Genomic DNA, 21241 nt, shown 5'->3' with positions numbered 1-21241 from the left:
GTGCGTGGCGCTCCGCTCTCGTCGACCATGAGCGAGGCGGCTGCGACGCAGCTCGACGAGCGCTTGAGTGATGCGCAACGGCTGCTGGAGAAGTGGTGTCAGCCTGGTGCGCTGACGCTCCCTGAAGTCAAGGCGCGGCTGCCGTCGCGTGATGCGCCGTACGAAGAGCACACGCAGCCAGACGATGCATGGACAGGCTTCCGTGTGCGGCGCAGGCTGCCGATACCCGGGATGGTGTTTGAGACCATCACAAGTCGTGCGCCTGTGGCTACGCTGGCCCTGTTTCCCGAGATTGCGCGTGCCTGCATCACGGTGGAGAAGCGCTTGTATTTGTGGGACTATGCCCGCGGGGAGCATGCGTTTGAGTTTCACGAGCTGCCGAGCGACGATCTGATTTTGTCCGTCGGCCTCGTGCGCGCGCGCCCGGGCGTGTTTGTCGATACGATCCAGCATGTGCTGGTGCTCTCGATCGGCCCGACGGCCGTCGAGGGCCGCCGCGTGGTGCTGCTGGGTATCCAGACCACGGACACCGGCATCAAGCTGTACGAGACGGGCATGCAGGCCTCGACGAATGGCGTCGTGATGCGCTCGATCCACGGCACAGACACCGGGCGCGTGTTCTGTGTCGGCAGCGACCATTGTGTGCACGAGCTCGTGTACCAGGCGCAGGAGGGCTGGTTCTACTCGCGGTGCTACCTGCACAACATCACGCAGCCGCACCTCGCCAACCTGCTCCCTTCGTTTTTCAAGGCGGACAAGAAGATATCCATGGTGTCCGTCGACAATGCGCGGCGCCTCCTGTACGTGTTGCGCGACGGCGACCAGATTGACGTGTACGCCCTGGGCCATGGGCGTGTGCCATCGCATACCGGCAGCATGTACGGCGTGACGCGCCAGGCGGGGCTCCTGCACTCGCAGCAGCAGGTCGGTCCGATCATATGGCTCGGCCCGACCGAGCCGGACCCGCGCTCGAGCGTGTGCCTCGTGGCGGTGACGGAGCGCGGCTACCGTCTGTACCTCGACGACTTCCAGCGCCGCTCGTGGGCGCAGCTGGCCGTGCGCATCCCGCCCGGCACGCAGCCGTGCCGTGCGACGTCGGCGCTGTACGCGGACGGCGTGTTTCTCTGCGCCTGTGCGAGCGGCAGCGACGCCCAGCTGTACGCCGTCGGGCCGTCGACGCCGGCGTCGAACACGACCCTGACGTATGCCTCCGGCATGCATCCCGCGTGGCAGGAGGGCGCGACACTCATTCCGCTCGGCGTCGGCGGCGCACCGCCCGTGCTGGCCGAGGCCCCGCACCACACGCTGCTGCACGGCGCCGTCAGCCGGCCGTGTGCGGCGCAGGTCATGGCGCCCGCGCGCACGTTCTACGTGCTAGATGCGAACGGCCTGACCGAGATCGTGGAGCGCCGCCCCGCCGACGTGCTGAGCTATCTCTTGCTCGGCAGCGCCGCGTCCGTCGCCTCCGTCGCGTCGGCGCCGGCCATGGTCGACTTTTTCAGCCGCCACGGCCCAGTGGAGGCGTGTATGTGTGCCTTGGCCCTGGCGGCGCAGCATCCGTACATGGCGACGAGTCGGCCGGACGACGTGGCGCATGCGATCCGGGTGTTCTTCGGACCGCTGGGCGCGTGGCCGGCAGAGCAGCGAGTGCCGGCGCCGCTGCACGCGCCGCGCTCCGCGCGCCTCGAGGCGCTCGCGTGCTACCTGGCGTGCCTCGTGCGCCCCGTGTGGCTCGAGCCGCTCGTGCCGGCTGCCTTTGTGGACGCGAAGCCGTCGGGCGCGCCGCCAGTCGTGGGGCGCCTAGCGGGCGTGCTCACGCATCTCGCGCCGCTGCACGCGTTCCTGCAGCGGCACACGCAGCTGTTTGACGACGAGCGGGCGGAGCGCCTCGGTGCGCTGCTCACTCGCACGATGGAGGCGTGTCACTTTGTCTTGTTCCTCGCCGACCACCACCTGGGCCCGCTGGCGCAGGCGCTCTCGCCGGGAATGCGCGCGAAGCTGACGTCGCTGACGCTCGCGGGACTTGTCGCGACGAGCGAGGGCCGCAGCGTGGCGCAGGCGCTGGTCACGGCGCTCATCGAGTCGCAGAGCGGCGCGCGCGCGAGTGTCGATGCGATTGCCGAGGCGCTCCAGGCGCAGTGCGCGAGCTTCTGCAGCGCCGACGACGTGCGGCAGTACAAGGCGTCCGAGTGCCTGCGCCACGCCGTCGAGCTGGATGCGCGGCTGCGGGCGGAGAGCAGCGATAGCACGGCGGTGACGGACGAGCTGGCGCACAGCCTTCGGCTGCTCCTGCCGGGCGCGGCGCATCTGCCGTGGGACAAGTTCGAGCACGTGTGCACGACGTACGAGCAGCTGCGGTACGCGACGGGCGTCGTGGCGCTCGGCCTGGCGAGTGCGCACGCGGTCGACCCCGCCGATGCGGCCGTGTCGTTCCGTGCCGATGGGTGCCCCGCGGACGAGCCGATGTCGCACCGCCATGCCATGTACGCGCTGCGCCGACGCATCTATGCGCTCGTGCTGCGTGCGCTGCGCGACGATGCGGAGGCGATGCGGCAGGCGCTCGCGAGTGACGATGCGCTGTTCCACGAAGAGCTGTACACGTACATGATCGCGCATGGCAAGACGTCCGAGCTGCTGAGCACGCCGACGCCGTTTCTCGAAGACTTCTTGCAGGGCACGCCCGTGCTCCTGGACGGCCAGTCGCTCGAGACGTACGAGCGCCGACTGCGCGACCTGCTCTGGCAGTGGTACGTCCGCCAGGGCGAGTACCTCGCAGCGGCCCAGACGCTGGATGCGCTGGCGCACACGGACACGTACGCCCTGCATCTGTATGAGCGCATCGAGTACCTCGCGCTCGCGGTGGGCAACGCCAAGTCGGTGCGTCAGACGGCCGCGTACGATCTCGTCGGATTCGCGACGCAGCTCGAAGAGGACCTGGAAGTCGCGCAAGTGCAGGCCAAGATCCTGAGCGCGCTCCCACCCGTCGAGACGCTCGAGCTCGATGACACGCGCGAGCATACGCGCGAGACGGCGGCGCTGCTGGATCGCTCGCTGATGGACATCACGACGCTGTACCGGCACGTGGCTGAGCCGTTTGGGCTCCTCGAGGAGCAGCTGCTGATCCTGCACACGGCGCAGTACCATGACGCCAGTCTCGTCGCGTCGCTGTGGGAGGCGCTCGTGGCGCGCGAACACAATGCGAGTGCGCCTGCGCAGGCGCATCGCGCCGTGGCCGCGCTCGTGACGGACGTGTACGTGCGCCTCGGCGGCTCGCACATTGCGTGTGCGGTCGACATTGTGCTGTCGCTGCTGGAGCGGTACGCGTACGATACGTATGTGGTGGCGCAGCTGGGCGAGCAGCCGGCGCCGTCGTCGCTGCACTGGCACGCGTTTACGAAAGGCGCGGGGCTGCCGCCCGGATGGGCGCCGCGCGTCCTGCTCGAGGCGGGCGCGCCGCCTGACGCCCTCTTCCACGTTCTGCAGGGCCTGCTCTCGACGGCGCCCGCACCGTGGAACACGCACACCGGCGTCGGATACCTCCTCCCCGACTTGGCCGACTTGGTCGACGCCTGGCTGCGCCGCGCGGAGCACGACCGCCACGTGCGTTTCCCCGCACACGAAGTCGAGCAGGCGCTGAACGACGCCGTGCTCCAGCTCACGACGCGCCGATTCACACGCACAGACGATGCGCTGGACGCACGGATCGAGCACATCCAGGCGCTCGTCCACCGCGTTCGTCGTCGCTTTTAGCAGGTAGCCTTAGCTCCTCCACACGTATGCGCTCGCTGGTGGCGTACGACGACTTGCCGCATACGCCGCAGGGCCTGGCGCAGGCCTCGCACGCCAAGCGGCGGCGGTGTGATGCGCCATACGTCGGGCCGCACTGGGACGACACGGCGCCGGACTTGGATGACGCCGTGATTGCGTCGCCGCACCATGAGCCGTCGTTCTTCACGAGCGATGCGCATGTCCCGATGAGCTCGCACGCCTGGACGGCCGAGGACGTCTGGGACGATACGTTCCTCGTCGACGTGTGGCATGCGGCGGAGCAAGAGTACCGCGACTTTCACGCACGGCGGACCGACGCGCTCGAGCGCGACTCGCTGTGGCATGCCCTGCCCCCCGTGGGAGCGTCGATCGTGCCGCCACCGCCACCGCTGCCCGAGCAGCCCCAGCCCGCAGAGGCCGAGAGCGCCACGCCCGGCTGGCACGAAGCGCAGCGCATCGTGCGCACGACTCCCAACGCTATCGGTGGCGAATCATTCCAGAACGCCGCTATGGCATGGTACTATGCGGGGTATTACACAGCGCTGTACCAGGCACCGACCTAGCGCATCAGGTACATGGCCGTCTCGAAGGCGAGCAGCGCACCTGCATTCGTGGGAAACGCACGCACAGCGCACGTCAGGTAGCCCGTGTAGATGCGCCGCAGACGCCTCGGCAGGCCCCCAAGGCCGCGCTCGCGGGCAGGCATGTCCCGTGGGGCCCACAGGTCCCGCGCGGCTTCGCACATACCCCGCACGCCACCCGCATAGCGCGGCGAATGCATCGAGTCGGCCATGACGCGGTTCTTGATCACATCCGCCGGGTAGCCGACGAACCAAAACACCTCCGCCGCCAGGCCCCCGGCCAAGAACGTGACACTCGCAGGCGATACGAGCCACGCATACGTCCACGACGCGCCCTCGCGGTACGGCTGCGCCCACGCGCCCAGCGCCCTCTGACACACGTCGTACGACGCAAACATCGGCCCAAAGCTCGTGCGGAACAGCAGCGTCGCAGGCAAGGCGCGCCACAGGCCACACACGCCCGTGTACCGCACGACCTGGCGCGCACAGTCATACGTGCTCGTGAACTCGGCCGCACGCGCCGAAAAGCGCGCACGCTGCATCTGCAACTTGGTCTTGAGCAGCTCGACCGGCGCCGTGACAAACGCATTCGTCCATCCAGCGCCCACCCCCGCCAGACCCTGCAGCGCCACCGGCAGGCGCTCACGCTGCGGATGCCAGCGCATCAGCATGCGCCGATACGTATGCAGCGAGCCCAGCAGGACCGAGTCCGTCACCATCCACCCGATCGCCGGCGGCACACAGCCCTTGTACACGGCCCACACCGACTCGTGCCGGACAAGCGAGCGAAGGCACGCGATCGGGCCCGCGTACCGACCCGGATCACACTGCAGCCGGATCTTGACCGTATCAAACGGATGCCCCACCAGCAGCTTGGTCAGGCCCGACACCGTGCCTCCCACAAACCCCTTGACCCGCTCACGAACCTCGTGGGACATGAACCGCCGCCACCTTCTCCACTCCCATGTCAGGCGAGCCTCGCCTCTCGCTCGGACGGCCGTACCGACGGGCCCAGCCGGACGCCGTGCGCGCGACGGACGCAGATGCGCTCCTGTCCCGGCTGTCGGCGTGTCGAGCGGGATACCTGCCGCCTGACGCCTACGCCGACATGCTGCGGGGCCATGCCGAGGCGCCTCACCGTCCTCCGATCATCAATATCGGCACGTATCTGCGGGCCAGCGAGGTCGATGCACATGTACAGCACTTCATCGAGACTGGCGCTTGCGGGCGCCCCTACACGCCCGCACCGCGCGTCCAGATCGTCAGCCTCGGCGCCGGCAGCGACACGCGCTTCTGGCGCCTGCGTCACGCGCGCCTCGCCAGGTACGTCGAGCTCGACTTTCCCTCGACGACGTCGCAAAAAGCCGCCGCCATACACGCGCATCCAGCCCTCCGCCATGCGCTCGAAGACGCACGCGTCACCGCAGACGGCCTCGTGTCGTCGCCGTACGTGCTCCTCGGCATCGACATCCGCACCCTCCCTCATGGCACGTGGCAACGAGTCGCCACGTACCTCGATCCAGCGCTGCCGACGCTGCTCCTGTGCGAATGTGTGCTCGCCTACATGGACATCGAGGTGGCCAATGCCGCGCTGCGCGCGTGCCTCGCGACCCTGCCCCGCGCCAGCATCCTCAGCTACGACATGTGCATCAGCAGCGACACACCCCACGCTGCGCCCACGCGCTTCGGCCAGGTCATGCTCCAAAACCTCGCTGCCCGCCAGCTCACGCTGCCGGGCGCACGGGGATGCACATCCACGGCCGCCTACGTCGAGCGCTTCCAGCACCTCGCCGGAAGCGCCTCCCACCTCGAGTGCCACGCCTATACGCTGCGCGAGTCATGGCACCAACTCGGGGACGAGGAACGCAGGCGCGTCTCGATGCTCGAGCGTCTCGACGAAGTCGAAGAACTCGAAATGCTGCTGAATCATTACTGCATTGCGTGGATAGATCGGGCTATTGTACAGTAGAGCCGCGGCCCCGTTTCTTGTGGCGTCGTCGCTTGACAGAGGCGGCAGGTGTCGGCGGCGCCGCTGCCGGCGCGGCCTTTTTCTTCTTGACGCTGAGCGGGTTCGGACCCTTGGCCCGCTTCCGCTTCGGCGCGGGCGCTGGCGCTGGCGCTGGCATCGTCGGCAAGAGGCGCTGCTCTTCCGGGTCCAAGGCGGATCTCGACTGCTCGAGATGCGCAATATGCCGCTCCGTCACATCACTCATAGGCTCCAGGATCAGAACACTTTGTGAGTAGTGCAGCATCGGAAGTCCAGGCACTTGGCGGCGGTGCGCGCGGCGCACAGAAGCACTATCGGCCGCGAGCACGTATCGATGCTGATTGACCGGGCCAATGACAGAAGACAGGCACTCGATCGGTGGCTGCGTCTCTTTGTGATTGCACTTTCGACGCTCCCACTCCTTCGCGAGCGCAATCACTCGCTTGTACATCTGCTTTTCATCCCCCTGTGAGTGCATCTCGGCCTCGTACAGCGCGGCCATACAGCACTGCGTGATCATAGGCTTCACTTTGGCTTGCAGCACCATGCCAAGCTGCTTGAGCGGCTCTTGCACATTCAGACGCACAAGAGACTCGGCAAATGTATCGTCTATCAGGACCTGGAACGGCTCACGGAAGCGATAATACAACACATACTGATGCACCAGGCGACGATACGTCTTGGCGCGCTTCTGTCGCATGCCAACCGCCAGGGCGGCCAGCGTCCTGCTGGGGGCGCCACCGCCGGCTGTGGTCACGTGCATCCATGCCCAGACCACGCCATTTAGCAGCCCCTGCTCTTGCGGGTCGTCTACGATGAGCGAAGCGTACGACGTGATTGTCGTGGGCGCCGGCGTGGTCGGTGCGGCGCTGTCCACATCGCTGGGTCGTGCTGGTCGGCGTGTGCTGGTGCTGGAACGTGATATGAGCGAGCCGGACCGCATTGTCGGAGAGCTGCTACAGCCTGGCGGCGTGCGGGCTCTGCAGCTGCTCGGCCTCGCCGATGCCCTCGAGGGCATCGACGCCGTGCAGACTCTGGGCTACCAAATCTTCCTCAGTCCTGAAGAGAATGTACGGATCCAGTACCCCCACATCGCCGAGCTGCCTTCGCGGTACGGCCGCAGTGAGCCGCTGGGCCAGGACATGCATTATGAGGGCCGCTCCTTCCATCACGGGCACTTTATCATGTCTCTGCGCGCGCGCATGCATGCACAGAAAAACGTGACGGCCATAGAGGCTGCTGTCACGTCGCTTGTGCACGACGCCCACGACCAACGCGTACTCGGCGTCCGAACGAATACCGCCTCATACTACGCACCTATCACGATTGTCGCGGACGGCATCTTCTCCAAGTTCAGGAAAGAGTACGGTGGAGCGTACCAACCCAAGGTCTGGTCGCATTTCGTCGGCATTGAGCTGCCGCCTGATGCTGTGCTGACGCCCAAGCACGGCCATGTCATTCTCAACCAGAAAGCCGCCAAAAAGAACGCGCAGAACCACCAGGTTGGTCCGGCACTCGTGTACCAAATTGGCTCAGACGTCACACGGCTTCTCGTCGATGTGCCTGGTCCCGTACTGCCATCTGCCTCGAATGGCGCTCTCCAGCGGTACCTGAGCAGCGTCGTCGTGCCGTGTCTGCCGTCCAAAATCGGCTCAGCATTGGCGCAAGAACTAGAAAAGGGGGCGCGTTTGCGCACTATGCCCAACAGCTTCTTGCCTCCTAGCATGCAAGGAATGCGGCAGCAACAATTTGGCTTGATTGTCGTCGGCGATGCCATGAACATGCGTCATCCACTCACAGGCGGCGGTATGACTGTCGCATTTTGGGACTGCGTGTACCTGACACATATTCTGGGTACCGGGGCGTGGTCTCCGCTGGACGCTTACGATGACTCGTTCCCCGTGCCCACATCCGCTCGCGATTTGAGCAACTGGACGGAAGTCCAGTCCATGCTGCGAGCTTGGCACTGGAAGAGGAAGAAGCTGGCAAGTGTCATCAACATCCTGGCCATGTCGCTCTACAGCTTGTTCGGTGTGCCCAACGATCATCTCACGATTCTTCGCACAGGTTGCTTCCGCTACTTTGAGCGCGGCGGCGACTGTGTGCGCGGCCCGATCAGTCTGCTGGCTGGCCTGGCACCCGACCCCTTGCTACTTGTGTACCACTTCTTCGCCGTCGCCGTATACAGCGTGCTCCTCATGTTCCGGGGTGACTTGTTCGTGCCTATCGGTGCTGTATCAAAAGAGCATGCCAAGCCACAGCGTCCTTCCTTCTTACAATGGCCCGCCCTGTGTGCCCGCGCGATCATGGTGATGACCTATGCATGCTTTGTCATTTTCCCCGTGATATACACGGAAACATGTACGAACATTGCTACGGCATCCTACCATACATTCCTAAGGAATTCGTGTTGGTTGCTGGCAGTCGCGGGCCTGGGGCTGGCTGTAGTTTATCGTCATACCACAATGTAAGGTGGTGCCCGCCTGGTTGCCTCCACATAGGTCGATACCCCTGCACCTCTCTCGCTGCTGTCCACGCATAGGCACGTGATAGGAGAGGGCCCTCTCGGCGGGGGCAGCCGATTCGTTTGGCCCTCTTCCATCGATTGCGTCTAGCGTCCAAGATGGCTTTCTTCGGCTTCCGCGCATACCCCACGCCCATCCTGAAGCCTCTGTGGCCATTCTTCGCCTCATCGGCGATCGTGTACTACTGTGTGAGCAAGATGCAGTACGCCGGCGTGCGCTCAGAGACCTACGCCAAGGACCCTAAGAACCCGTATCGTATGTATTGCTCTTGACCATGGCCATGACATGTATGACTAACACGCGCGCTCTCTTCACCGGGGTACGTCTGATATCCCTGCCCTGGATTCCCATGATTTGTATGTACAGTCAAGCAAATTGCCAAGGAGCAGAGCCACCACTAGGCGGTGATGTAACGCCTTTGGATAATGCATCCCACGTATTGTCCCTTTGACTCTCGTAGCATGGAATCTATGTTCTGCGGGTACTCTACATGTGCGAAAAGCGAGCAAAGCGCGCCATGCACTCGAGTATTTCCGAGCGTACGCGCGCCGCATGAGCATGACCGCGCGCAAGTGGCGGCATCGATCGTCGTACCTAGCGTTCTGCCCCTGCAGGCGGCTGGAGGTGCGCGCATTCGACCAGGGCGTGCCAGGCCCGCGGGCTTCGCCCGCCTCCTGAACTGCACGTGGCCCGGCCCGGCATTCTCCACAATGACGAGCCACCGGCAAAAGCATGCAGGACCCTGCATGTGCATTAGAAATCGCAAAGAGGCCAGTGACGGGGCTCCAGGAGGCGTGGGACCATCCACCTTACTTCCACCCGACACAATGAGGTTCACGAAGGAGGAAATCGAAGCCCGCTGGGCTGCTCACATCGAAAAGCAGATGGTTGAGATCCCAGGCACGCAAAGACCCGGCTTCTCTCCCGTGTACCGCAACGCTGCCTTTCCCATGAATCCCCCGATGACGAACCCGTACGACAGCTTCATGAATCATCTGAAGGAGAAGCCCGATGCCAACTGCTTGGGCCATCGCCCATTTGATGAGGGAAAGGGTGATCTTGCTGACTACTACAGCTGGCGTAGTTATGCAGATGTCGCGAAAGAGCTGACAGACCTTGGCTCAGCTCTATCCAAGTTTCAAGAGGAGGGTCTGTTGAAGCCGCGCCCGAACGATAAGAACATCTCGGAGCCCGGTCTGACGAACTTCACCGTCGCATACTGGGGCGCCAACCGGCCCGAGTCCATGATCACCATGCTCTCGCAGCATTCGTACACTCGCCAGTCGGTGCTCTTGTACGATAACTTTGACGCCGCTGGCTCGTGCTACATCCTGCAGCACAGCGTAACTCGTGTGCTGCTGTGCCCCTCGAAGTATGTGCCCATTGTGCTGCGCAATGCCGACAAGCTTCCGGCCCTCAAAGTCATTGTCCTGATTGACCGGCCAGGCAGTGCCAGCGCCACGCTGGGCGAACTGAGCAAGCTCCAGCTCGTACGCGAATGGGCCGCGATGCATGGCATTGAAGTGAGGAATTACAAAGAGGTGCTTGACATCGGTGCACGTCACCCTTATCCGCACGTGCCCAACAAGGACCTCAACAACCTGTCGACGTTGTGCTACACGAGTGGCACGACGGGTCTGCCCAAGGGTGTGCGTGTGACGACTCGCGGCCTGCTAGAGGGTCTGGAAGGTCTGCGATGGGTCATTTCTGACCGGGAGCTGGTGTCGATTTCGTACCTGCCTCTCGCGCATATTTACGAGCGGGGCTGGGAGACCTTTGTCTTGTACATGGGCGGCTCGATCGGCTACTTCTCGGGTCAGATTGAGCGCTTGATGGAAGATCTCCAGATTCTCCAGCCCACAGTGATGCCCAGCGTGCCTCGTGTGCTCAACCGCATTGCAGGCCAGATTCAAATGCAGATGGACGCTCCTGGTCTGAAGGGCAAGCTGCTCACCAAGGCGGTTCATGCCAAATTGGAGAACTATCACAAGACAGGCTCGGTGACTCACGCTCTGTGGGACCGACTTGTGTTCCGCAAGGTGCGTGCGCTACTCGGTGGCCAAGTCGAACTGATCTTGACTGGCAGTGCTCCCTGCCGTCGAGATGTGCTGGAGCTGCTTCGCATTGCTCTTTGCACTGATATTCGTGAGGGCTACGGACAGACTGAGAACAACGCGTACGCCTCGATCATGGGCCCAGGCGACAGGCGCGTCGGCTGTGTGGGTCCTGTGAACCCTGGTGTAGAGCTTCGCCTGCGCGACTGCCCCGAGTTGGGCTACACGTCGCAAGACAAGCCGTGCCCCCGTGGTGAAATTGTGCTGCGCTCGAACAGTGTGTTTGACGGCTACGAGGGAGACGAGAAGAAGACGAAGGAGACGCTCATGCCCGGCGAAGACGGTAAGGGTCCGTGGCTCCTGACAGGGGATGTGGGTCGTATCGATGAATACGGACGTCTGCAAATCATCGACCGCGTGAAGAACCTGATCAAGCTCGCTCAAGGTGAATACATCGCGATCGAGAAGGTCGAGAGTGTGTTTTCGTCGCTGCCGTTGGTGCAGCAGGTGTGGCTGTACGGTGACTCATTCCAGCCGCACCTGGTGGCTGTGGCCGTGCCCGAGCCCAGTGTGTTTGCTCCATTCGCCAGCAAGGTGCTGGGCCAGACTGTGAGCCCGACCGACGCCGCGGCGCTCGAATCGGCTGTGAACGACAGCCGCGTCGTTGAGGCTGTGCTTCGCGAATTTGTGAAGCTGGGTAAGACGCAAAAGCTCGGTACACTCGAGCAGATGCGGGCTCTTAAGCTGCGCATGGAACCCTTCTCGCCCGATAACGGTCTCATGACGCCTACGCTCAAGGTCAAGCGCCAGGAAGCTGCCAAGGTGCTCAAGGCTGACCTCGACGAGCTGTACCGCCGTGAGCCCATCAATTTGAACAACATCAAGATATGATATGTACGTAGTTCCTACGCTTGTTGTCCCGCATCAATGCCTTTCGCAAACAGGTCAGCGAGCACGTCAAAGCCACGGCCGTCTTCGTCGTCCGCCGCACGCACCTCATCCAGCACCGCGTCCAGAGACGTCAGCGGGCTCACGTCACGTAGCGTCTCGATGGTCGTGTGCTCTGCCGCGCACACAGGGCATTCGCGTGTGCGCTCACCTTCCAGTAGGCAGCGCACATGGAAGCTGTGGCGGCACATGAAATGCACGCAGGGCAGGTCGAGTGCCTGGTGGCATAGCTCGCATCGCTCGTGCTGGAAGATGCGGGGCTCGTCGGAGCTTTGCAGGGCCGCCAGCTCGGTCTGCTTGGCACGCGCCTCGGTGCGGTACGATGCTACGAGCTTCCGTGCTGCAGAGAGCTCGGCTTGCTCTTGCTCCATGTGTGCCACGAGATGAGGCGTCAAGAGGCCGAGAGGAGCCACATCGTTCCGGCTAAGGAGCTCCACGAGCTCAATGGGCGAAAATAGCGCATGCTGCAACACATGCTGCACGATGCGCTCGACAGCTTCGCGGTGCTGCGCAAACAACTCGTGCGTGGATGTAAAAAATGACAGCGTCGGTCCATACAGCTGAGCATGCGTCGCGCCATACCTCTCGAGTGTGCGCAAGACCCGTTCACTGTCACCGGCATGGATCCAGTGCTGCAGGATGGCATCCACCATGCCAAGACGCTCGTACACACGCAGCAGACCAGGTGTGTACCGCGCCTTGGCACAAAAAATGAGGGCACGGGACGGGGTATAAAGTGATGCATCGCCTTCCAGCACATGCAGTGCCTTGTCAGGCGTATGGGCGAGATACAGTTCTAGCAGGGTGTCTTGCGCGAGCACGAAAAAGTCCGGCTTCCTAGAGGCATCCGCACATGCGTCTCGTATGCGCTCGAGGAAATGCTCCAACAATCGTGGATGCCCCACAAAGTGGGACAAGAGGACTTGAAAGTCGCCAGTTGAGACAGTCGCCGACTCAGCCGTATACACGCGCACCAACAAATCCATTGTGGCACCGGCTTCAGCATCGAGGAGCTTGCGTGCGCATAGATGGAAGTAGCGCATCACGTCACTGTGCGGGAGCGATGCCAAGTAATCAAGCGCGGCCTTGGGATCATCAGCATCGTGCAGTTGGATACTTAGATACACATCGTGCATGCCATGCACCTGTGCGAGATAGGCAGCCTGCGCCACGCAGCCGCCGCGACGGCACACATCGAGTGCGACGGGTACGTCGAGTGGCACGTCAGAGGCGCGAAGAAAGCGGTCGACTGCCTCGATATTTCGAAGTTTGGTGTAACAATTGAGCAGGAGTGTCGCGTGACCCGTATGTGCCAGGTGCCGAGCATGCAGCGCCTCGAGGTACACGGTCAGATACTGCAGACGCTGTGCATCGAGGAACTTGCGTATTACGACGCTAGGCGACATGATCCCGATCGTGTGGCAGAACTGCTGCATGGCATTCTCAAAATCGCCACGGGCGTACAAATGCTCGCCAAAGCGACGATAGGCATCGGCCACCAGCAATTCAACGGGCGAAGGACGCGTTTGTAGTGGCATAGTAGATGCGCTCGAAGGCAGACTCGGGAGACGGGCATGCGGATATCGTGCAGCATACGCATAGATGAAGGGAATGGCTTGGACATAGAGATGCACACTGAACAGATGTTCAAGTCGCGCCACAAGGGGCTTCGCCACAAGTCGCATACGTGCATGATGAAGATGGATGTACTCGTCGGGTATACATTCCGCCTCATTCGTCCATATATGCCCCACATTCCTGTATTCGTCCGCATACGTTATGCATTTGGTATCCAAGTCAAACACAAGAATGCGATCGAGCATCACGATGACCAGCTGACCATGCAGTGTGTGGATACTTCGCTTGATGCCCTCAAGTGCAAAGGACGTCTCGCGTCCACGACTGCCGATCACGTACAGCGCTTCTTCACGCGCGAGCACTAACTTGGGAGCGGACACACTAGGCACCACGCCGTCCTTGGCCTCCGTTGCCGCACAAGTACGAAATGCAGCACCGCAGCGAGGTGGGCATCCGATCGTATCAATCACGGACGGTGCTTGTCCGGCGCGCGGACCATGGAGGGTAAACTTGAGTGTACATGACACGGTCGCTATGAGCAGCGTCGATGCATCGATAACAAGACCCGTCACGACGTCTGGCTCTGTGCTTTCGTCCACGAAGGAAGCCTCGCGCGCAAGCTTGGGCTTGATGATATGGGGTTCCTTGGCGTGCATACTGTCTGACAACGCATGTAAAACATAGACACGACCGTCGCTGAGTCCTAGGGCCACATCCGATAGATGCGATGGCACGGCCGCACACGTAATGTGTGCATCCACCATGACACAAGCACACAGCACCGCTTGCCAGGCATTGGCGGCAGTACTGTCAAGTCGCCAGACACGAACAGTCGATACATTGGTATCGTCATCGCATCCCATCGTGAGAATAGCACCATGCTCCGATGCCACATGCACTTGCATACACTCATGATCAAATGCCTTCCAAGAAGCAAGCTCCACGAAAGTACGCGCATCAACCACGCGTATTTGCCCTGAATGCAAGCCAGTCACAAGAGCACCGCGTGGTGAAGCCCAGGGTCCCGACGACTTGGGCGCGTACGCCACGCAGCTCACACCGGCCATGGCATCATCGTACATTTCCTCTTGTAATGGTACAGCATCAAAGAAACGTAAGGAACGCCATGTCCGCAGCGTCGGCAACGCCGAGGGACCACGGCAGCCGCTGGTGCTCCCTGACGTCATGGACCGCCACGTCAAGAAGTGGAGGTGTTGAGAGTCGCTACCCTTGACGATGAGAATTGGGTGATACGCCGAGTTCACAACTACGTACGGGAACAGGGCGCACAGGCAACTATATCAAGAACCATATACGAGCATAACACCCCGGCCATACAATACATGGTCACTTTAAAGGAAGATGGCACCGCCCATGACGGCAGCAGCCACACCGACAGCACCCGGCACAAGCATGTTCTTGACGGCCGAGTTGCCAGGCTCAGCGCCCGGAGGACGCTTCATCTCCTCCGAGGGCTTGAATTTCTTGTCACCCTGGATCTCATGAATAGTACGGATAAGACCGTTGTACATAGAGTACTTGATCACGTCACGGGACTGCGTCACAGTGGGGTAGTACTTGACGACCGAGTCAGCGAGGTCGTCAGCGACGTCGACCACCTTGACAGGGTTACCACGCTGGTTCTGGTAGCCACCCACGAAGTAGTCGACGAGGGAGCTCAGGTTGTAAGGAGGCACACGCGTCGACTTCTCCTTGCATTCGCCCAAAGGCTGGTCCTTAGGGCTGCCAAAGAGGGCCGAGCAGACAGGGCTCGTGACCACCGGAACGCCACCAGCGCCACCCTTCGAGTCTTCGCTCTTCGAAGCACTCGTAGGCCTGCTCTCGCTCGAGCTGGCGCTACCAGCAGCGCTTGGCGAGCTCTGGCTCTGAGGCTGGCTGCTGCTAGGAGCAGCGCTCTGGCTCTGGCTCTGGCTCTGGCTTTGAGACTGGCTGTTGTTGTCGTCCTGAGCAAAGACGCTAGCCACCGCAACGGCAAGAAGGGTAAGGGGGACACTGAGCTTGACCATTGCGAATGTGAGGGTACTGGTGGACGTTGGACACCAAACACAGGAAGGGTGTTAGACGGAACAGGAAGCCCACCGTTTACGCAATAAATTTGACACGCCATTGGCGCCTTGTTGTTGATACACGCTCGGCCTAATTCGGAATTGGCCTTCAGCGAGTGCATTGAGCTAGACTTGCTAACAGGCACATATATTTGCGGAAACTCGTATCGGCCGATACAACCGGCCAATATGCGTCGTTCATCACACACTAGCTATGCATGAAATCCTTTCTCTTCTACGCGCCACAGCAACCCACTTGTTTATGTGGAATGTCGAGCTTCGTGATTGGATCAAAAGATGCGCGAAATTCGTCCTTATGCCTCTGGTTCTGCTCTATGCAAAATTGTGTGCGCCAGCTGTGAGATGTGGATAGGAATTACATGCATGGAGATTTCGCAGCGGTTTACGCTTATCGCTATGCCCGACGTCGGCAGTGGGCGCCTGGCCATGATCGGCGCCTGAAGCGAGCACATACGGGACGCATGCTGTACAAAGACTGTGATTTGTCTACTTGGTTTATGATGAGGGCTTGCGGGACTCGAGCCGAATGTGGCTTTGAGCATGTATGGCCATGCGCGCTTACACCATAGACAGGCTCAAAGCACATAGCATGACAACCAATGCGGTTAGGGTAGTGGTGATGTCGATGGACGCGGCGCCACCGGGAGCAGAGTGTGTGGCCATTGAGGATGTACGGCTCGTTGGAAATGCCGCACTAGTTGTGGGGGGTGATGTGCGGCTCGTTGGAGATGTCGCACTAGTCGTGGGGGATGATGCGGGCTCGGAAGATGTTGTATTTCTCCGCGGGTCATGATATCTGTGAGCACCGGCGGCGGCACCCGCGCCCGCGCCTATGCCAGCTCCAGCCGCAGCTCCGCCACCTATACGTCCTCCGCCAATACGTCCTCTGCCCGCACCACCTATGCCACCTCTTCGCTTGTCGAGTTCGAGGCGCACCGTCGAGGTCGGATGATGCTCATCCCCCGCATACGTTAGAAGGGACGGCTCGGAGACGCCTGTTGATTCAGACGCGAGCTCTGCTTCATGGGCTGGTATAACTTCACCGATCAGGCAAACCAAGAGCAGGGTTAGCACGGTGTCCGGGCACTTCATGATCTAGACACTCGTGAGGGCCGGGGTGCATATGCAGGTCGGTATGCCTGCAAGCATCCGAGACAAGGATGCTTATGTAAGTGCTGGCGGCTGCCCACACGCCACTTGCAACTGGTCGCGATGCGCTCGAAGACCACTACGATTTGCCGCGTTCATATCGATACATATGTCTACCTAGTGTAGCACTAGCAGCATCCGCCCTTGGATTGAGTGTTAGACGTGCTGTTAAGTCGTTGCGTGCCATTCGAGCCAGGCACATTGGATGTGATGCCCTGGTCAACGAGATGGTCCTTGACTTGTTGTGCCAGCTTAAAGAAGGCCTCGTCGACATTAGTGTTCGACTTGGCGGATGTCTCGATGTACTGCATGCCCAGTTCTTCTGCAAGTGCCTTGCCCTGCTCTTCAGTGATGACCTGCGCGTTAGGCGATGTCCACATACACGTTTTTCTTCCCAGTCGCATTTGTTGCCGACCAGGATCTTGCATGCGCCGTCGTTGGCGTGCTGCTGAACATCCTTGTACCAATTTCGGACGTCTGTACATGTAAGCTTGTATAAATGTACGTACTTTGGAAGCTCTTCTCGTCTGTCAGGTCGAAGACAATGAGAATACCCATCGATCCACGGTAGTAGGCTGTGGTGATCGTGCGGAAGCGCTCCTGCCCGGCCGTGTCCCACTGGCGATGGTGTTAGAAATTCATTTATGCTTGCTTTACTTACGATTTGTAGCTTGATGCGTTTTCCGTCCACTTCGATTGTGCGGATCTTGAAGTCGATACCAATCGTAGTAATGAACGACGGCGTCCACGAGTCGTCGCAGAAGCGGAGAAGCAAGCACGACTTGCCCACACCTGTAGTGTCAGCGTGTGCTCGTGTACCTACCAGAGTCACCGATCAGGAGAAGCTTGACAAGGAGGTCGTAATGCGGTTGGGGCATGATGCACGATGTCCTTGGTTGTAACAAACAACGCGCACCGCTCGCCTGAGGGTGTCTCTCAGTCCGCCCTCCATCACCACGTGACATGTGCGAGGCCGGAACACCATAGTGGCGGTACATCTCCTAGAAGCACGGGGTGGGACGCTGTGTATATAGCGCATGAGTCGCGTTCGTAGTGTATGCAGATGACATTCATCCCTTCTGTGTGCTGTCTGTCTGTATGGTCATCGGCATCGCGCATGGGTTCATAGGAAGCGAAAAGGGCCCAATTTCCAGAACTACACTCTCCACCATGCTACGAACTTGGGTGCGATCGTCTCCGTACCATGCGCGCGCTTGGCTGAACTTGGCGGCGCGAGCAGGCCTGCCTCGTGCCTACGCCACCAAACCACCCAAAGGCGACGATGAAACTCCTCCAACGTCGTTTGGCCCACCAGAACCGTCATCATACATGTCGTCCGTATCAGAAGCTGCCACAGAAGCCAATACCAAGCCATTGCCGTTCCTGTCACAACCGCTCGGTATCACCAAACGACCTACATCGGAGAAGCCGTCATGGACGGAAAGGCATGCCGAATGGTTTGATCGCGACGTGCGACTTGAAAAGCGGCGCTTGATGTACGTATAGCACACATGCTAACGATCCACAGCATCAAAGACGCTACGCGTGGCTACTTCCACGACTTTCACGAGATTCGCTCACATGGCGGCAAGACCTGGCGGAGTCCACAGACCATGATTCGCGCGGACGTATGTATCTACACACACGACTCACCCCACAGAAAGCACGCTATTTTCCTGATATCCAAGGCACCTGCCTAGCCGACAAATCGAAAAAGCACACGGCTGACATGCTGTTCGGACACGTGTCCATTGTAGCCATCGTCACATCCAGAGTATCGGAGGAGCACACTCGAAGCTTTTACGAGGCCGCGCTCGAGCGTTTCCGATCACACCCCCATTTTCAGCTCGTGCAAATCAACCTACAAGAAAATACGCTCAAGGCATACCTCCTGTCTCTGTTTTTATCATCTCTCCGCGCACAAGTCCCTACAGACCTCCAGTCGACGTACCTCTTGAGCCAGCAGAATATGGACATGGTACGTGAACCTATGGGACTCCACAACAAGCACGTCGGATACACATACCTCGTCGGACCTGACGGAAAAATCCGCTGGGCTGGCAGTGCCTTTGCCGAAGCCGACGAGGCTCGTACCCTTGTGGCCTGCACAGGCGTGTTGCTTGACCGCATGCCAGGTGGCCGTAAGGCATCATAGCACGTGATCCATAAGGCCTCCCCCCAAAAAAATCGTCTGCATGACTTGCATTGGACGACCATGGAACGTGTGCAGTACTCGTTGGAACGCACACTTCCGCAGCTCCGCGTGCTGGATGAGCACGGCATACTGACGAAAGATGAACTGCGCTCTTTGACATCTCAGAGGCAGTCTTTTGAGGCGCGTCTGATTCGTCGCAAAGCAGACAAGAACGACTTTGTGAGGTACTTGGACTTTGAAGACGACTTGCACGCGCTCATCATGCTACGTGCGCGCGAGCGCAATCGCCTTGTGATGGAGCGCATTAAATCAGGTGACGAAGACGCCAAGTCACAGCTCCTTCCTCGTTCCTTCTTCCCGAAGCAGGCTGCGCATTCGTCAGCGCACTGCGTTGCGATTTTCGAGCGCATGGTGCTCAAGTTCCGTTGGGATCTAGATGCATGGGAGCGGTACATTGCATGGGCTAAGAAACGCAAGATGCGCGTCGTGGCTGGCCGTGTGTACGCGCGTGCGCTAGCAATGCATCCCATGCAGCCGTCGCTGTGGCTCTCTGCTGCCGACTATGAGCTCAACACACACGCTGACACCAGCGCAGCCCGGGCCCTTCTGCAGCGTGCGATTCGCACCAACAAACTTAGCGAAACAGAGGACGGCCGCAGCAAAGCACAGCGCACGTCGCGTGGCGCCTCACATCTTGGCGCCTACCGCTGGCGTCTCACCTCGTATGAACGTGACGTGCTTCGGCTATGGGTGGAGTATTTTCGTATGGAGCTTGTGTTTATGGAGCGCTTGCGTCGGCGATGGCGTGTGATTGCCGGCGATGATGCGGACGAAGAAGCAGCAGCAGCTGATCAAGCGGTGGCTTCTGACGTCCCCGAGGCAGATACCCCCGAGAGCGAGCCACATGCCCCAACCGAGGCACAAGACCATATCCGCCAAGGTGCTATCCCGCTTGTTGTACTTGACAGTATCCGCACGACCGTCCCAGGCTCTTTGCACCTGTTTGTGTACGTGGCGCTGCTACAGCTGCTGAGCTCATTTCCTTTTAGCGACTCGCTTGTCGTGAAACAGCATGGCGATATTGCTTCGCTGCGAACCACGCATGGCGTCCAGGGACAGGGAGACGCCATCCGTGACAAGCTGATGCGAGGTGTGCTCAGCGCATGTGATCTCGACACACTTTCGTGCCTGTTCCCGCTATACCACGCCTTGCCGAGTACGGAGGCTTTACCTGCATCTCAAGCTGATGAGGAACTAGATACGCATGCCATATTGCATGGAGCAAGTCAGTTGCATGGCACGTACTCATCTGCCATCGATCCGCTATACACGTATGCTCAAGTGCCCGAGGAGCTACGTGAGACAGGCATCGTGGCAGGCGCGAATGACCCATGGACGGCGTGCCAGCCCGTCATTTTGCTGCTGGAAGTGCTGCGCCAGCGCTTTGTGCAGGACGAACACGCTACGCCGTATCTGCGCATGCTCACCAAAAAAGGTGACCTTCCCGCGGTGGTGCAGCGCACCGTGTCCCAGTTCCGTGAGCACCCTGCCGAGTCGCTACCGTTTCTCACGACGCTCTGTGCGTTGTCGACTCGTTTCGGGCTACACGAGCCTCACCTGCTCGCCTACCTTTCGCGCATTGAAGCACAGCTTACCCAATCCCTGGACATGCCATGGATCGCGCTTGTAACGGCCAGTGATCGTGCACAGGAGCTTGTCGAGTCCCAGCGCATGAATCCATGTGCATGGCTTGCCTACGCTCATGCTGCGAAGTGGGACGAGCGGACGTGGAACGATGCCCTTCACGCCTGTATGGCGCCGCAGCCAGATGCGCCGGTATGGGGCTTGCTCGTTGCATGGCAAAGCAACAAGCGCCTGGCGTACGTATCACCCAGCATCGCTCGCACCGACTTGTGGCGCATGTACCTCGAATGGGTGCCGACGTCGACCCAGAACCCTTTCCCACTCTACAAGCGCGCGGTACAGAAAACCGGCGCCGTCCTCGCATCGTCTCAACTGGTGGGCACAGCCCGGGCTCATGCACAAGCACTGCACGACGACGTAGTGCACCAGGTCGTTGAGCAGACACTTCCCGACGAGCAGGTTCTCTCGATGGCCCTGTCCATCAGCTCGGCGAGCACCTCATGCTGGCTTGCGATCGCAGATCACTGTGCACAGAGTGCGTCTCTAGCTGCCGATCGCGTGTACCAACGTGCCGTGGACCAGGCCGAACGCGAGGGCCATGTGGCCGATGCCACGCAGACATGGCTCGCGTACCTCGCGTACCTTGCTCAGAACGACATGCGCAAGGCACTTACGCAGCTTGGCCACGCGTCAACACGCATGCGGACGATGGGCGGAGCTGAAGCGGTGGTGGCGTTGGAACAGCAGTGGCAAGCCATGACATAG

General features: G+C 60.7%; 13 protein-coding genes across 13 annotated transcripts; 7 read left to right on the top strand and 6 right to left on the bottom strand.

Annotated features, from left to right (window-relative positions):
- Window positions 1–27: 27 nt before the first annotated feature.
- Window positions 28–3750, top strand: MRET_1195 (nuclear pore complex protein Nup155; the record flags this gene model as incomplete). The annotated part of the gene is made up of 1 exon (XM_027627822.1): window positions 28–3750. One exon carries the CDS (start codon window positions 28–30, stop codon window positions 3748–3750), a length of 3723 nt encoding a protein of 1240 aa, XP_027483645.1.
- A 26-nt stretch (window positions 3751–3776) lies between these two features.
- MRET_1194 (uncharacterized protein) lies at window positions 3777–4331 on the top strand (the record flags this gene model as incomplete). The annotated part of the gene is made up of 1 exon (XM_027627821.1): window positions 3777–4331. The coding sequence occupies one exon, from the start codon at window positions 3777–3779 to the stop codon at window positions 4329–4331; it is 555 nt and encodes a 184-aa protein (XP_027483644.1).
- On the bottom strand, window positions 4328–5287 carry MRET_1193 (solute carrier family 25 (mitochondrial carnitine/acylcarnitine transporter), member 20/29; the record flags this gene model as incomplete). Its single annotated transcript, XM_027627820.1, has 1 exon — window positions 4328–5287. One exon carries the CDS (start codon window positions 5285–5287, stop codon window positions 4328–4330), a length of 960 nt encoding a protein of 319 aa, XP_027483651.1.
- A 26-nt stretch (window positions 5288–5313) lies between these two features.
- On the top strand, window positions 5314–6318 carry MRET_1192 (leucine-carboxy methyltransferase; the record flags this gene model as incomplete). The annotated part of the gene is made up of 1 exon (XM_027627819.1): window positions 5314–6318. The coding sequence occupies one exon, from the start codon at window positions 5314–5316 to the stop codon at window positions 6316–6318; it is 1005 nt and encodes a 334-aa protein (XP_027483650.1).
- MRET_1191 (U3 small nucleolar RNA-associated protein 23) lies at window positions 6305–7036 on the bottom strand (the record flags this gene model as incomplete). The annotated part of the gene is made up of 1 exon (XM_027627818.1): window positions 6305–7036. The coding sequence occupies one exon, from the start codon at window positions 7034–7036 to the stop codon at window positions 6305–6307; it is 732 nt and encodes a 243-aa protein (XP_027483649.1).
- Window positions 7037–7151: 115 nt separating this feature from the next.
- On the top strand, window positions 7152–8807 carry MRET_1190 (squalene monooxygenase; the record flags this gene model as incomplete). The annotated part of the gene is made up of 1 exon (XM_027627817.1): window positions 7152–8807. The coding sequence occupies one exon, from the start codon at window positions 7152–7154 to the stop codon at window positions 8805–8807; it is 1656 nt and encodes a 551-aa protein (XP_027483648.1).
- Window positions 8808–9688: 881 nt separating this feature from the next.
- On the top strand, window positions 9689–11806 carry MRET_1189 (long-chain acyl-CoA synthetase; the record flags this gene model as incomplete). The annotated part of the gene is made up of 1 exon (XM_027627816.1): window positions 9689–11806. The coding sequence occupies one exon, from the start codon at window positions 9689–9691 to the stop codon at window positions 11804–11806; it is 2118 nt and encodes a 705-aa protein (XP_027483583.1).
- A 14-nt stretch (window positions 11807–11820) lies between these two features.
- On the bottom strand, window positions 11821–14628 carry MRET_1188 (vacuolar protein sorting-associated protein 11; the record flags this gene model as incomplete). Its single annotated transcript, XM_027627815.1, has 1 exon — window positions 11821–14628. The coding sequence occupies one exon, from the start codon at window positions 14626–14628 to the stop codon at window positions 11821–11823; it is 2808 nt and encodes a 935-aa protein (XP_027483584.1).
- A 165-nt stretch (window positions 14629–14793) lies between these two features.
- MRET_1187 (uncharacterized protein) lies at window positions 14794–15468 on the bottom strand (the record flags this gene model as incomplete). Its single annotated transcript, XM_027627814.1, has 1 exon — window positions 14794–15468. The coding sequence occupies one exon, from the start codon at window positions 15466–15468 to the stop codon at window positions 14794–14796; it is 675 nt and encodes a 224-aa protein (XP_027483589.1).
- A 618-nt stretch (window positions 15469–16086) lies between these two features.
- MRET_1186 (uncharacterized protein) lies at window positions 16087–16620 on the bottom strand (the record flags this gene model as incomplete). The annotated part of the gene is made up of 1 exon (XM_027627813.1): window positions 16087–16620. One exon carries the CDS (start codon window positions 16618–16620, stop codon window positions 16087–16089), a length of 534 nt encoding a protein of 177 aa, XP_027483590.1.
- A 185-nt stretch (window positions 16621–16805) lies between these two features.
- Window positions 16806–17555, bottom strand: MRET_1185 (Ras-related protein Rab-8A; the record flags this gene model as incomplete). Its single annotated transcript, XM_027627812.1, has 5 exons — window positions 16806–17033; window positions 17060–17154; window positions 17187–17295; window positions 17339–17469; window positions 17501–17555. 5 exons carry the CDS (start codon window positions 17553–17555, stop codon window positions 16806–16808), a joined length of 618 nt encoding a protein of 205 aa, XP_027483591.1.
- Window positions 17556–17847: 292 nt separating this feature from the next.
- Window positions 17848–18832, top strand: MRET_1184 (mitochondrial ATPase complex subunit ATP10; the record flags this gene model as incomplete). Its single annotated transcript, XM_027627811.1, has 3 exons — window positions 17848–18173; window positions 18206–18305; window positions 18338–18832. 3 exons carry the CDS (start codon window positions 17848–17850, stop codon window positions 18830–18832), a joined length of 921 nt encoding a protein of 306 aa, XP_027483592.1.
- Window positions 18833–18892: 60 nt separating this feature from the next.
- MRET_1183 (U3 small nucleolar RNA-associated protein 6) lies at window positions 18893–21241 on the top strand (the record flags this gene model as incomplete). Its single annotated transcript, XM_027627810.1, has 1 exon — window positions 18893–21241. One exon carries the CDS (start codon window positions 18893–18895, stop codon window positions 21239–21241), a length of 2349 nt encoding a protein of 782 aa, XP_027483585.1.

This window comes from Malassezia restricta, chromosome II (assembly GCF_003290485.1).
Source record: "Malassezia restricta chromosome II, complete sequence".
Lineage (NCBI taxonomy): Eukaryota > Fungi > Basidiomycota > Malasseziomycetes > Malasseziales > Malasseziaceae > Malassezia > Malassezia restricta.
The sequence above is the reverse complement of the archived record's forward strand: the minus strand, read 5'-3'. Positions and strand labels throughout refer to the sequence as shown.